This window comes from Pollachius pollachius (genome assembly GCF_949987615.1).
Source record: "Pollachius pollachius genome assembly, chromosome: 19".
Classification (NCBI taxonomy): domain Eukaryota; kingdom Metazoa; phylum Chordata; class Actinopteri; order Gadiformes; family Gadidae; genus Pollachius; species Pollachius pollachius.
The window spans coordinates 12,536,182-12,551,653 of NC_136952.1; the positions used below are offsets into that span (position 1 = coordinate 12,536,182).

Sequence of the window (15,472 nt, forward strand, 5' to 3'; positions counted from 1 at the left end):
TTCTCATGAAGGTCATCTCAGGGAAGGGCCCACTGTAATAAAATAGAAAGTCCATGATGTTCCAGCGACAGCGCCTCTCCCACTGCCCTTCTCCCCAGCTATACGGCTCCTTCAAGGGCTGCTCTATTGAAGACCAGGCACCTTTCCTTTTCCTTAAGGGTCTACTATTGGTGCATCCTCCTTGCTCATTGCCCCTGGTTTGTCTTCAGAGAGAGAGAGGGGGATGGAGAGAAAGGGAGTTTGTTTCCATGGTAACAAACTGCCATTATAGAGTTCAACTGTAAAGTTAAAAGTGTGTTCTCTCTCTCTCGCTCGTCGCTCTCTCTCTCTCAAAACAGAAGACTATTAATAGCTTCATGAATCAATGTTTTTACATATTTATAAAAAACAAAGATTTGCTATAATGATACAAGAATTAGCATGGGCTTATTGGCTCAATGTAGATTTACCATATCAATTGTTAACATATCACTGGATAAGCCCATTTACCTCTGGCCTGTTAATGGCAGTGTGCTCTAACTCTCCAATGGAAAATATCCTTTGGTATGTTGTATGCATGTATATGTTGGGGGAGGGGCTTTCACTGTATAACATCACAAAATGTGCTTCAAATTGCAATTTACAACACTGGGATTTACTGATCAAAACGTTTTTAGCTAATTTTATTTGACTCTAGTTGGCTGGTAGATCTTGTGTTGTCCCACATGTGGAAAGGAATAGTCCATTGTAGAACTACATTACATGAATTTATTAATTGGTTGCTTTGTACATTTACAATACCGGGCAGTGGCAGACCTCAGCTACAAGATATCACGGCATCCTTCTGTTTGGTTTCGGTCTGGACAGTGCAATCATATAGAGCTAAGTTGCTTTTGGGTTAGTCATACAACAGAAATAAGTTATCAAGGTACACTTAATATACATGTTATTCAATAATTCAATTATTCAAATATTCTATAATAAGTTATCAAAGCACACTTAATATACATGTTATTCAATAATTCAATTATTATTCAATAATAAATTATTTAACAATTCAATTCAATAATAGTTCAATAGAAAATAAAACATTGGTAAAGGCATATCTTACACATAGGACACAGGAACAGCTTAGAAGTACACATTTGCGCAAAGTAAACAATATTGAGATGGATAAGAAAAGAATGCCAAAATAAATAACAATAGCAAGCTGTATCGTTGTTCCGTAATGAATATATTTCAACAAAAATGTTTATGAAATGCATTTCCAATTCTACCCACAAGGGAGTGACATTGTGGTGTTATACCTCAGACCATGTAGCGAAGTCACAACAACACATCCTCAGTTGTTATGTTCGTTGATTGTTCTTTTTTGAAGATAATTAATCATGCTTAGAGATGTTTTCAGAGACCATGGCGACTAGTGGACATGACGCTCCAAGGCCTTTCCCACACACGATCCGTCACAAGAGCAGGATCTCTTTCCTTTAGCTAGGGGACCGTGGGCCGGTCCTGTTTGACTTTATGAGCCGCTGTGAGCAGCAGTAGACCTGAGAGGACCTCCAGGCCGTAGGAGAGCCAGGCCAGAACTGTGGACCAACCGAAGGAGGTGCTGACCCCGACCAGACCCTCGGGTCCCAGAAGCCTCTCTGTCTCGGCCAGCGCCAGGTAAGAGTAGATGATGTACAGGACCATCCCGCTCAGGGTCAGCAGGCCTGGAGATACACACACACGCGCACGCACACACGTACACACAAAAACACGTGCACAAACACACATGCACGCATACACACACGAACGTACACACACACAGGCACGCACAAGCCCAAACACACACGTTAACAAACACGCGCACACGCGTACACACAAGCACGCACGCAAACACATGTGAAGATCGCACGCCTCAAAGTCAGTAAACTTCCCTCTGTTTCTCCCCCCCCCCCCCCCCCCTCTCTCACACACACACGCACACACAAACGCATGCACACACCCGCGACTCTTCCGTTGCAGACACACTGCTGTTCCCAGCGATCGGGTCCACACGTGAGTGTGCAAAGCTGCTAATAACACACCGGCCCCCCCGGGGCCCACATGGTCCTAATAATGATGACACACAGGAAATGAACAGACATGGGCACATTTACACAGTGCGCATCTGTTAAAACCACTTTAATCTTGGTACATTAATTCAGTTTTCAGGGGAATACGAACAGTGTTGGGGAATTGTGGGAGTTCATCTAATTCAGGGATGATAACTATTTGATCACTCTCAGGCCCTACAGTGCCATTAACTGAGGAAATTAGGCGAAAGCAGCGTCTGATTAGCTTTTTTTTTATGATTCATTATTTATTTGGTTAACGGCCCACCAGGGGAGAGATACAATGTGGTTTGTTCAGAGGAGAATTGTACAAGCGCAGACAGACAGACAGACAGACAGACAGACAGACAGACAGACAGACAGACAGGGGGACGGAAGGACAGACTCACAAACACACACCACCCACCCACCCACACACACACTTTTGAAGTGGTAAGAGTAACACAATTGCACTGCATCTTTTATTGGGTGCAGTGTATTGGATTAGTTAGCAGGGCAGTCATGAAACACACAACAAGGCACAGCAGGCTGTAGAAGTTATTTTGAAGTCTTCTGCCCAGTCAATTTGATCTGGTTTATCCCATCAGCACCTACAACTAAACTACTTAGAGAACCACACTGAAGTAATTCTAACCACTGGACATTCACCCTGTCTTTAACAAGGTTTGCTCGCATATTATCTACAGCCATCACCCTCCTTTTTTAAATCTAGAATAAAATAATAATTGATATAGACAGAATTTATAATAGTATCAACCTTTCTGCAAACACAATGTTCTAGTGAATTGACTGAATATCTTGTTCTGAACCAGCTTTGTCAATAACATGACAAATGGGAGAAATAACCAAAAAGTAACCACAAGTCCCTTGAGCTCTTTAAAACAACATTCGAGCAAAGCTTACCAGGAAAGACAGCTAAATCCCTTCTACACCGCTTAATGGTCGATTGAAGGGGGGCTGACACCAAATGAGAAATATATCCAGAAAGCAATATAATACGAAAGCATTTAGCCGCTCATCATAATGATGATGTGGCGCTCAATTATCATGCTGTAACTTCCGGCGCCGGAAAGGGTGAGACATTGGGGAAAGCGTGCGCGCATAATTAACCTGTGAATGAAGCACCGTCAGACAAAAGGCTGTGCTTTGAACAGTGTCTCGGTGGGGAACCAGCCCAGTGCTACAGGATCATCCTTATCCCTGGGTACAAAGGGAGGCAGGAAGTAGGGCGGGGCTTGTGGGGTTCAAACCCTGGGACACAAGATCTTTGTAAACTAGTGACCCCCTTTACACCTGACAATATTGGTATGGTATCAATCGGTCTTCTTGTTTGACGTGGTCATGCGTCCCTGCCAGACTACTTACTGATGTGGTTTGACGGATCTGATCACGAATGTGTCCTGGCTACGTTCATACCTGGATGTTTATTTGTTTTGGCGATATCCGATTCCCCGAAATGTGTGTTGCTTACAAGTGTAAAGGGGGTCACTAGGCTCACTGACTGCTCCTGATTTAAACTACAATTCCATTTTAATCTGTCACCATGTGCTGCAGATTAAAGGGGGAACGTAAAGGCTCTTGTTAGTGAATTGTCAGTGAAACACAAGGCCGTCTTTGTGAAGTGAAAAGGATGTTGGAGAAGAGAGAGAGAGAGAGAGAGAGAGAGAGAGAGACACACACACACACACACACACACACACACACACACACACACACACACACACACACACACACACACATTTAAGTGTTCTGTGAAGTTGTGGCTTCTTAGATGTGAACAAAGCCATGGATGTGAAGGAGAGACGACGCCCTGGCTTTGACTCTCCCATCAAATGAAGACACTATTTCTACACTACACTGTTGCTCCAGTTGTGGTGTTGGCTGAGGATTGGCGTGGCCAAGACCATAGCCCAGCCTGTAGGCGCAAAGCCAGGTGTGGGATGAGATTAGTATGACTAATAGAGTTAATAAATAGATGGTTAGGTTTGATATTCCTCTCTCTTCCAATGAGGCTGGCTCTTGAACATGCGGTACAACTCCATTGTTTCTAAAAAGGCCTGTTGGGTCTTGGGCGTGTCATTTTGTTTAAATGGAAATCTATTTCTTTCTGTTAATTCAATAAACCTGGTCTATTTTTCCACAGATCCAAGTGGTGGCCCTTAACATCAGCTGTACATTCTCAGACGTGTCTCGTTCTTTCCTATTGACAGCAAATCTCATCCAGTCGATATGCACCATACCTTATTAAACCAGATTGGCTACTCAAACAAAAGGCAGTGTGGTTCGTTCCTTTAATAGAAAACAAGCCCAGGGGACCGTGTTCAGATTTCACCCCACCGAAGAGCAATTATCATCTTAATTAGACAATTATTCAGCCGCAAGGGCGTATAATTACAGCTTTTGGAGTCCTTTCTCGTCAGCGTGCCAGTCGGGATGATTGACATCATACCACTGGGAGGGAATGGGGCATCACATGTTTCACAGATAATCACAGGGAGGACCTGTGATTGTGAGGCCTCTCTGGATCAGAGTGCATCAGAGTGGGCACACAGAATGGTGAGCGGCATTCCAATCAATGAACCATTTCACTCAAAAGCCTGCAGAATCGGCCCGCATGGACTTACAACCGTTCCTTACTGCCTCTCTAGCTCGTTCTCTCTAGGTTATCTGGGGGGGGGGGGGTCCTGTGTAATGCCATCATCTCCAAAAGACAATAATGTTGTATATTGTTTAAGGAGTTATAGATAAAATAGAGATAGATAGATAGATAGATAGATAGATAGATAGATAGATAGACTAATGGCTGTATTGATGAAATGGGTTTACGAAATAAAGAGATTAAGAATATTCTGTGTTGATGCACGCAAACACTTATGCAGTCTACAGAGAGAGGCGGGCTTCAGGCGAGTTTATAGTGAATTTGCGCTGTAATGGCTGTGGAGGCAATATAACCTGATTGTTGTCCTTCCCACTGGACCCATGATACGGAGTACGGAATAAGGCATCCAGCGCGACCGAGCGGGCAGAGAGAGCTCTACCCTGCCATTAGATGTAGACTGAAGGTAAAAGGTCCTGTGCCCACTTGACACCCGGATATCATACACACACCCTTACACACACACACACATACACACACCCTTACACACACACACACACACACACACACACACACACACACACACACACACACACACACACACACACACACACACACACACACACACACATACATCAACGTAAGCACACATGCCAGCCCTTCCACATATATGTACTTTGGCAATGTGATTATTCAAATAATCAAACAAGACCCCTATCTGGCCGGGCAGCGATACCACACTCCTCTGTTTTGATTGGTCATTTGAGGCCATAACAGACTAGCTTCCTGGGCTCCCATCAGCTGACTGGCCTTGTTCCTGTTGCTATACTTTCCCAATATGTTCTGCTGCTGGGCCGGCCAATCAAGATTCTCATCCTGATCTTTTTTGCTCTCTGTCGAGTTTCCTTTTAAGGGTCTTTTTTGGAACTTGTAACGATTGGGAAGTCAGCTAGAGGCCCTTTCTCTGGGATACTATCTTACCGTAACGCTGCATTAGTTTTATTTGCTCTGCCTCATTTTCCTGCAGACCTTCTGCATGTTGAAGAGAATTCACCTAGTTTTGCTATTTGCTATTCCTGTAATAACTTAACAGCGGCCAGCAGTGAATTCAGCTACATGGCACTGAGGAGTAGGTATAAGGATATACCTCTTGTTTGAGTAGGCCTACAGGAAGGCTGTGTACATGGGGCTTCGATTTAAGTACCTTTCGGCTGTAAGATGGAACACTGTAGCCACTATATACTATCCTGCCCCCAGATTAAAATACCCAGCCACACAATCAAACACACATTAGTCTGTGTCTTGCAGCGTCTCCCCGCTAGAATATCTGAAGCGAATCCGATTGTTTTCTATAACCTTGTTTCTATTTCAACTTTAAGTTGATTAACACATCTGGAGAACAGCTGCAGGATCATGGGTGTCCACACATGAAATGATCTGGGTGTGTACTGTACTTTAGACAGTAGAGGATACTGTACTGTAGACTGTAGGTGATCATGGTGTGTGTACTGTATTGTAGACAGTAGACGATACTGTACTGTAGACAGTAGAGGATGTAGGTGTGTGTACTGTACTTTAGACAGTAGACACTGTGCTGTAGACAGTAGAGAATACCGTGTCTGTAGACAGTAGAGGATACTGTGCGTGTACTTTACTGTAGACCGTAGAGGATCTTGGTGTGAGTACTCCATTGTAGACAGTAGAGCAGTGAGCGAGTCGTTTAAACTTACTGCAGGTGAAGAAGTACGTAGCGGTGCAAACGAGCAGGACCGGGCTCTGAGCCAGGGAGCTCACCAGTCCACATATCCCGCCAAACACCAGCAGGACCAGACTGAGAGGAAGCAGCACCACTATCACACTGTGCAGGTCTAAAAACACAAAGATATCCGTGACGAAACGCACGCACGCACGCACGCACGCACGCACGCACACACACACACACACACACACACACACACACACACACACACACACACACACACACACACACACACACACACACACACACACACACACACACACAGGTGTACAGCACGGTCAAAGCGCGGCACGGGAGATGTAAGTGCCTTTTACATGATCATTACAGCAGGACCAGAAAAACAACGCTGGAGTACATAAAGTGGATGACTCACTTAGTATGTACAGCTCTGATTCTGAATAGATGGGGTAGTCGGCTGTGAAGCTGTACACCTTCCCCCCTGTATAGAATCATAACAATAATATGAGCAATACTAATGAGACACAAACATTGTTGCAGTGAAATACAAACAACAGTGTATGGTGTAGTTAATTTATATGAGTTAACTCAAAAGCAAGGACGAGTCTGTCTACCTTCGTTGCTTCTCCACAGTCCAGAGTGTGAATTCATGTCCTTAAAGCCGCTCTGGTTTAATGGAGAAATCTCTATGATGTACCAATACTCGCTTCCTATCGCAGCTGCCAGCAGAGCAAAACTCAGTAATCCGGAGATTCCCGCAGTTAGCACCAGCGATGCAAAAGTAATCCTCACGTCGTATCTGTGTATATGGGTACACATGTTGACTATAACACACCCTTAACACGTTTTTTATGCACCGATAAATTTCACCATCTAGGAGTTTCAGTATTGTCCGTTTATTGTTCCGTTTCCGAAAATGCCTTGCCGTTTCCGATTGGTCGTTAAGGTTTAAAGAAGAAGCAAAATGTATGGAATTCACCAAACTCCGATCCGAATGGCCCGAGAAAGGGAGATGGGTTGTCCTTTTATAATCGCAGCATTTTACGCGCGCTGCGAGTTTACGCACGACACCGACGAATGAAGTGTTGAACGAGAGGACCTCATTACTTCATGGTGCGTTAAAATATAAAAACACAGGAAGATCAGAATGTTACATGGAATATATATTCAAATACCGATATATGATACGCACTGGGATATCAATAATGAAAGCATGCGTATATAAACCTATTTTATTGTTGTCCAGTACACATTTCGACGCGATCATACCACTAGGCTCTCAAGACAAATGAGCTTTTTGAGAAAATCACAAACTAATAATTTAGAATTACTCCAAACATGACTTGTAGTCACTAATATGCCTATTATCAGTATTACAATCAAAGTGAAGAGTGAGGTCTTTACCCATAATGAAATCCCTGAGCAGATGTTCTTTACAGATTGACTGTTATCAGAGGACCATGCACACCAGGTTCCCTGTGTTTAAAGATTACAATCAGAGAGTTTGATTGGCGATTGATTCACATCGTGCAGAAGGATCACAAGAGCCTTCACGCTTGAGGAAAACAAAGGTAATGTCAGCACACAGAATCCTAGAAATATAATGTGAAGCATACACAATGGAAGGGTTTAATAGTAAAAACATAAAAACACGAAGATTGAACTGGAACCATGAAAGACAATAAAATAGATAAAACAGGTAAAAAGCTCTAGCCCCCCCCCCCCTCCTGCTATTTGTCACCGCTGGCCGACTTCATTGCAGCTCTAATCAGTTTGGCCCCCTCTTCAAATTTGTTGACGGCTTCACCAGTGACTTTGCTCTGTCATGGGGATAAAATAAACACAGATCAGAAACACGATTGAGATGAACACCTAGGTGTGTGGAAAGCCAGTTTTCCATTTCTTTATTAACTCTTGAGAAAATGTTGCAGCGCCACACATTTTTCCCTGTTACTGAACATTGTACTTCATAAATGCTGAACAGAAAAAGTTGTCCACCACACTTTGATGTATGTATGCCATCTTGTTATTGTTAATAATTGATGAAACGTACATTGATATATTTATCCCTCTCTTTTTCCAGTTTGAGGAACTCCTCAACGGACAGTGCCTCCACCTCCTTCTTAAGGTTGATGAAGGGACATTTCGAGGAATGGGATTTGTGCTCAGCTCTGGGGAGGAGAACAAAGACAGATTAACACCGGCATTCAGACTGGAAAGCTAAATGAAGCCGGCCCATTGTGCAGGATAGAAATGAAGAGAGTTCTTAAGAGAAGTCTGAATGCATTGAACTTGAAAGGTTCAAATAGAAGCAAGACAGAATTCTCCTTGAATAATCAGAAAAAAGTATCCAGATTCTGAACTAGCACGGCAGACAAAAACAACCCATTTTCTTGTCCAACTATACAGTGTTGCATTGGATTAAATCAGTAATCAGATTTGCCTCAGCAGTGGCATGATCCAATTATTACTTTTGGAAGGTGCATCCTTAAAGAAGGTAAAGCACAAGCAAGGGGACATTGCATTGTATAGATTCCCATTGCAGATAAGGCCACGGAACAATGATGCTATTTCGTAAGAAGACATCATTCAAATCAGTGCTTTTCCAGGAAAACACAACAACAAAGTACAAGACACCCGAAGTACTTACGCAGGATCATCCTCTGGTTCCCAGCCCTCCAACTCCTTCAGACAGAAGAAACATTTGGCGACGTCGGGGCAGTTGTCTGAAGGAGTGTGGAGGAATCCGGCTTCGGCCATCTGCATGAAACAAAACCTTTTGAATTAACACACAACAGCAGAACGGAAGATGCAGTCAGTCCACACCGTATGTGTTACTGTTGGCCACTAGCATGACCTAGAGCAGTCATAGTTATGCTCTCGGTGCTGTGGTTTCACGGTAACTAATGCTTGCCGGGACTTTGATAGCCGTGGAGTGTATGATAACGGTTGTGAATCTTTTTCAAAAGGTTTGATTGCTGTAACGCTATTGTTGTTCACGGTCGTTATCATTAAACGTTGAACACTGGTCGTTGACGCTGGATAGGCTACACCTGTAATTGAGTTTCAAACTGTATTTTTTTGTTGATGGACTGTCATTACTCGGTAATGTGCAATGATAACACCAACTATCATCGTGTGTGTTGTATCAACTCTGAGTGGTGACGGTGATCCGAGGCCACCGATCTCCTTGACCTCGTTAGCAAATGGCAACGCGTTAGTTTAATGTTGCTCACCTTTTCTGGGGTGCAAGCGCAACCTTCTTCGAATGGCCAACCCATGAATGTTTTCAGCCTGTTTTCTAAAAAGTACATTTTGTATTCCTCTTGGTCCATCATGGTTAACAAGCAAACGGATAGAGCAAAACGTAAAGGAAAAGCAAACGGGGCTTTGAAAATTTGGCGGATGTAAATGGAGCAATTTAATTGGTAGATGCGGCACACAAACTTCCGTGAATATTCTTGATGGGTATTGTAGTTCTAATTCTTATTGGTCCATATTCACACGCGCGGAATATTACATCCTGTGTCAACAACCGGTTTCGAAATTTCATCCAAAATGTACAGCACTGAATTGCATATACTACGTGTACTACAATTTAATATATAGAGCTCAGCAAACTTTAACACTTGTTTAATGCGTCCTTGTGAGTTCCTTGGCTACTTATGGAGGGAAGGTGCGCTGTGGAGACATGGGCACAGTTCGGAAATGTCCCATCTAGGGCCAAAGTTACTGGTGGGACGCTTGTCTTCATCTGCGATGGTAGCGATGAGGTCAACATTTTCCATATCGACGAGAAAAGGATTATGGCAAGTGGATTTAACATCCTGACTATGATTTCTGTTGTTATATTTTGTTGTACCTTATTATTAAACACTTCTAAGTAAAGTGTTGTTTTTTTCCCTTTATAGACCACTCTCCAATTTCCGGGACCCATATGCTACCTGGTTCAGAGTGAAGACAAGCATCTGATATATGCAGCATGTGAAAGTGCAGTTTACTGTGTCAACATTCCCATTCTTAAATCGAGGTAGGCCATCGCTTCAAAGTTGCCACTAATCTATCATTTATAATACCAATTCACAAGCAAGACCTTTAGTCGCCTCACCTTTTCTGTTTTTCCTCAGCAGAATTCCCACCGGATCAGCTCCTGCTCCCAGTCTGTCAATCTCCTCTGATTGGCTGGCAGTCAGAGAGGAACGCGTGTGTTCTCTGCTCCTGGTTGGTTCCATTCTTCTGACCCTGACTCAGAAAGATCGGCTCTGGCAGTTCACTCTGTACAAAGTGCCTGCCTCTGTGGAGTCGTCAGCCAGCGGCCACGAAAAGCTTGTGGTGCTAGAGCTTCCTGTGGTGTCACCTGGGCTGTATGAAGACGGAGACCAGAGAACACCTGCCCGGAAGCCTGTGTTGAACTGTGTCCACTCCAGTGACGCTGTCCCCACCTCCTCATCACCCTCATCTCCATCCCCCACTCTTACAATAGATGGCCACCTTCTCCTCGAGCCACTCCTCTTCAAGATGATTTTCGGGGTGGACGCCGCTCTCACCAAGTCCCCCATAATCCTTTGCGGCCTGCCCGATGGCCGCCTATGCTTCTTCCCGCTGCGGGGCCGTCCGTCTCGTGTCAGAGTTCTGCACAGCCTCGAGCAGCCGATTGTCTTCATCGGATCAACCGTTGCCATGGGAACGGACCCTCCTCTTCCTCAGAGTCTGGTTGCGGTCGGCGGTCTTGGGAGGGTGGTGCTGATCCATACCGGTGGGACGGCCGCCGCGGGAACAACGGCGGCGATGGCGTCGGGGGCAGGGCAGAAAACGCTGGCGTTCACAGAGGGCTGTGTCCCTGGGCCCGTGGTGTGCGGCTGTGTGGAAGGGCGACGGCTGTACTACAGCACCCACTCAGACGTCCTGGTTCTAAATCTGTCCAGTGGTCCGAAGCAGCAGGGAGCCATGGCCCTGAGGGAAGGGGAGGATGTGGGAGATGGGCTTCCTAGTCCAGTCAGCCTGAATGTGTGTGGAGTCGTGGCGCTGGGCAGAGCCACTCACACTGCTGCTGCTGCTGCTGCAGGCAAGTGGGATGACAGCCAAGCTTCACTTTAAGCACAAGTTTCTCTCGCTCTCACTCACTCACTCACTCACTCACTCACTCACTCACTCACTTGCTCGCTCACTGAGACTCACTCTCTTACACTTGGACAAACGCACACAGATTCCAATATTTTTCGGTGACATTTGGCTCAGGATGGGAAAGTGGCCGGTTGGTTCATATGCAGAATTGTGGAATTGAGAGAGCTGTGAATTGACAGCTACATGGGGCCGTCGTCCAATTATACCAGCAATGATCAGTTAATGAGACAAGGTGGAGGCTTAGAATGAGACTTATCCTCTCAAGTGTGTCTGAGCACTTACTCATTTGAATGGCCTATTTTTACGATCAAAAGGCTTTAAGTTTAATTGTCTCTTTGTAGGTGCTGTGCAGCTCCTGGCCCTGTCAGCAAGAGGGAGGCTGCAGAGCATCACCGTACCTAAAGAAGCATCAGGAGGAGGAGGAGGAGGAGGAGGAGCACAAGGCAGAGAGCTAACCAGTCTCCCCTCCTCGCAGGTGGGCCAGAGGATTAAAGACCTCCTGGCTGCCATCGGAGATGTGTGTGAGAGGTAGGTTGTACTCATTTCTCTACCTGACTTAATGGCCCTTGCATTATGACTCAAATACCTGTTGTTTCAAATTAAGATTTTTATTTTTATTGACTGCTCCCAAATTAATTTTAGTATGGAACCAAATGGAATTTTGACATTGACAAGACAAATTTCCAATAGCTTTGTGTACACAAAAATATTGAATTTGGGTAGTTTAAGAATCCCATTATGGTGTCCCAATAAATATAATCGGCTATATGCCATTGTGTTGTTAATGATATCTTGAAGTGCTCTGTTACTTCATGTATAATCCTGTTAATGTTATAATAATGAGTGCTTGTGGCCAATGGGCCATGTTCACTGAGCTGATGGTACTTTGGCTTTGCCATTTTTTTCTTAGAGCCACAGTGTTAAAAGCGAGCATCCATTCCAAGACAGAGGTCCTGAGGCAGCTCAATCAGGTGCTTCACATCAGTGGCCTGCTGCTATCTGACCACAACAAAGAAGACCATCTCCCTGTGCAGGAGAGACCGATCCGATGTCAAACACTCTCTCAGTGGAGCCGGGTCCTGCAGAGAGACACTTTAAACCTCACCTGCGTTCTCCAAAACATGAGCCCTTATGTGTTAGAGCAGGGCTGGACGTTCTGCGTCACCCTTCACCCCCTCTCCCATCCGCTCGGAGAAGGCTCTTCTAGAACATTGTCATTCCCCATCCTAGACCTCGGCCCAGGGGGAGAGTTTGAAGTGTCGTTGCCCTTGGCAACAGCCGGTGACACATCTTTCCCCGTGACTGTTCGGTGCTCGCTGGTGTTCATGGTCGCCCGTCTCCTGGCGGAGGAGAAGCTCGCCGCCCTGCTGGCCGGCGGCCCTCCCGACCCCAGCCTCCCAGGGCTTGCCGGCGGCTGCTTCAGTTTACCCGTGGACACTCTGACCGTGGATTGGTTGGACGCTCTCCGCGTGTGCAAACCGGGGGATGGGAACAAAGACGGCGGCTTCCCGCCCACGGAGGGGGCCTCCGTGGACCCCCTGCAAGCGTTTCTGGACGTCCGCGAGGTCGTAGGTCGCGGCAGGAGCGGGGACACGGGGGGCACCCTAAGGTCCAAGGCCCGGGGGGGGCACTCGGCGTGCGTCAGAGTGTCCCAGCAGTCACTGAGCGCCGCGCTGGAGTGGGCAGCCGCTGGTGCAGCCCCGAGGGGGTCAAAGGTCGCTCCCAGCCGCCTGAGCCTCTCCTCCGCGGTGCTGGACTGGCTGCTGCCGTCCCCTGGACCTGGGGGAGAGGGGACGGCGACGCGGGCGGGAGACCACTCGGTGGTCAGCGCTCGGTGTCCGGGCGGGCGTCCTGTCAGATTGACCGCTAAGGAGGTGTGTGTGTGTGTGTGTGTGTGTGTGTGTGTTACCTCAGAATCCCGTTTGGACACTTTAATATTAACCTTTGTCATTTAGCAGAGAGTCTTATACAAAGCCACTTACAGTGATTTATTTTTTGGAACCTGTAACCTTTCGGCTGGGATTATAACAGCCAAGCCGTTGTGCCCAAAAGTCCATGGGGAGCAATGGGTGGAAAAGTCTCTTATTAGGTATAATGTACTGTAAAATAATGATGTTCATATAATACTAAAACACTGTTCGAGAGGGCAAGCCCGCCTGTGGGGACCTGGGGAGTATACTAATGTTGTAATTAAGACCCAGTGCTTTAGTGAGGCGGCTGAAGGAAGCTTTATAGGCAGTTGGTTGCTAGTAAAGGAGAAGCCGTGTGGATTAGTCAGTCTTAACATTCTCCCACTGCATTCATGATCCCTGACGGACTGCATTTGAGCAGGTCAGCTCACTAAAGCATCGGCTTGGATTATTCCATTGTACTATGTACATGTTGTTGAGATCGTCCTTAGTACCTTAGTGTATTCCATTGAGCTGGAAAGCCCATGACTAACCCTAACCCTATACCTACATCGTAATATCCATGTCAATGTTTACCCGTGTTTCAGTCCTCTTTTTCTCATGTAAAGTCAATAGCTTCATCCCACGCTGAATGGTAAAACCGTCAACTCTCAATCCATATTGAGAACCGTGTGAAAAGGATTAGAATAATTGCTACTTGCTTTTTTGTCAGTCGAAGATTAAATTGATCACGGCTGCGTCGAGGCTTCTCTCTGCATGAAGGTGAAACGAGGTGCGTGTAATCAATCGCGCTCCGACAGTGGTAATGAAGCCCCACCCCCTGGGGCTTGTGCGTCCGCTCTGGGTTCTCCAGGTCACTGTCGGGAAGCAGGGCGCCGAGACGGGTGGTGGGGGTCTAAAGGCGCTGGAGATCTGGGTGGAGGGCCCCTCCATGGCCGCTGTGTGTGGACTACACCACGCCGTGCTGGGCCGTGTGCAGGTTAATGCCCACTCAGACGTTCACACTCACATGGTCACACTTGTGCGTTCACACTCGTGCATACACACACGTACGTTTACACACGTGCACATGAGTGGGGAGTAAAGCTCCTTTCTCCGGCCTGGATATCTGATTAATATGCTTGCAAGTTATGCCACATAATACACAAGGGTCGTCTCGATTGACTCACCTGGTTAAATCAAGACTCTCGAATCTGGATAAATAGCACAGCTGATTCTACACAGTATTATCACAGAATGTCCCCTCAATGCTTTCCTCTGCTTCTCTCTGGCCTGATAGACCCTGCTGCAGAGGGCTCCTGAAAACAGGGCTTCTCCCGGGTGGATTCAGTCTGCGGTTCTTCGACAGGCCATTCAGAAGGCTGAGGTAGGACCTTCAACATGGGTCGCCATCGCTGGTCATTGGAACATAACTCCCAACAACATGCCCTTGATCCCCTGTTCCTCTACCCACTACCTGTCGCAGGCTGTGTTGCAGCGTATCCAGGAGTCCCGGGTTCCAGAGGGTTCTGGTGGTGACTTTACAAGAGAGAAGATGAACCAGTCTCTTCTTAGCGTCTACCGCGAGCTCAGAGACAACCCGCTCCTCATTGTCTGACTGTATAGGCACAAAAGCTCTGCGACACTGGACATGACTCTGTGTCGCCTCCCTGTGTTCTTATCGGTGTATAAAAACCTGTACATAGTGATGGAGAAGGAAAGTACATTTCATCATTTATATTTTCACAAAATGAACTGTTTATCAAATAAATAATTTTCGTATTTCATGTTTTTTATGTAGGTGTAAAGCGTTCTAAAACACAACAGAATCTTAAATATGATTTGAATACCATTTATAGCATTTAACAATAAGAGATTGAATGTCAACAGTTGTAAATTGTATCTGCACCACCGTTCCAAAAGAAAATAAAACACTAAATGAAAAGAACAGATCCAGAAAACGTATGCAGCAGGCGTGAAGATGAGCACTGTTCTGCATATCTAAATGAATCGGTCACTATGGCTACAGTCCAAGACATGAACCATAACCCAGCTCGGAGGGTACTAT

The 15,472-nt window shown here is 45.9% G+C and overlaps 3 protein-coding genes across 3 annotated transcripts; 1 reads left to right on the top strand and 2 right to left on the bottom strand.

Moving 5' to 3' along the window:
* Positions 1-1,470: 1,470 nt before the first annotated feature.
* tmem235b (transmembrane protein 235b) lies at positions 1,471-7,210 on the bottom strand (the record flags this gene model as incomplete). Its single annotated transcript, XM_079757367.1, has 4 exons — positions 1,471-1,694; positions 6,405-6,542; positions 6,807-6,872; positions 7,006-7,210. 4 exons carry the CDS (start codon positions 7,208-7,210, stop codon positions 1,471-1,473), a joined length of 633 nt encoding a protein of 210 aa, XP_079613493.1.
* Positions 7,211-7,597: 387 nt separating this feature from the next.
* On the bottom strand, positions 7,598-9,784 carry birc5a (baculoviral IAP repeat containing 5a). The gene is made up of 4 exons (XM_079757104.1): positions 9,628-9,784; positions 9,042-9,151; positions 8,445-8,562; positions 7,598-8,211 (listed from the first exon to the last, which is right to left on the bottom strand). The coding sequence occupies exons 1-4, from the start codon at positions 9,727-9,729 to the stop codon at positions 8,122-8,124; spliced, it is 420 nt and encodes a 139-aa protein (XP_079613230.1). The 5' UTR covers positions 9,730-9,784; the 3' UTR covers positions 7,598-8,121.
* A 217-nt stretch (positions 9,785-10,001) lies between these two features.
* On the top strand, positions 10,002-15,265 carry faap100 (FA core complex associated protein 100). Its single transcript, XM_079756346.1, is given in 9 exon segments — positions 10,002-10,200; positions 10,303-10,421; positions 10,519-11,453; positions 11,456-11,460; positions 11,868-12,043; positions 12,426-13,389; positions 14,279-14,404; positions 14,705-14,791; positions 14,891-15,265. Coding segments are annotated over 9 exon segments (2,688 nt in total). The 5' UTR covers positions 10,002-10,056; the 3' UTR covers positions 15,023-15,265.
* The last annotated feature ends 207 nt before the right edge of the window (positions 15,266-15,472 follow it).

What these genes read in the sequence shown, in the direction of transcription:
- birc5a (XM_079757104.1), bottom strand. Translation starts at nt 9,729, where the DNA reads ATGATGGACCAAGAGGAATACAAAATGTACTTTTTAGAAAACAGGCTG. An exon ending in GCGCTTGCACCCCAGAAAAG is followed by an intron (nt 9,152 to 9,627) that starts GTGAGCAACATT and finishes TGTTTCATGCAG; the next exon opens with ATGGCCGAAGCCGGATTCCT. An exon ending in AGAGGGATAAATATATCAAT is followed by an intron (nt 8,212 to 8,444) that starts GTACGTTTCATC and finishes TCCCCATGACAG; the next exon opens with AGCAAAGTCACTGGTGAAGC.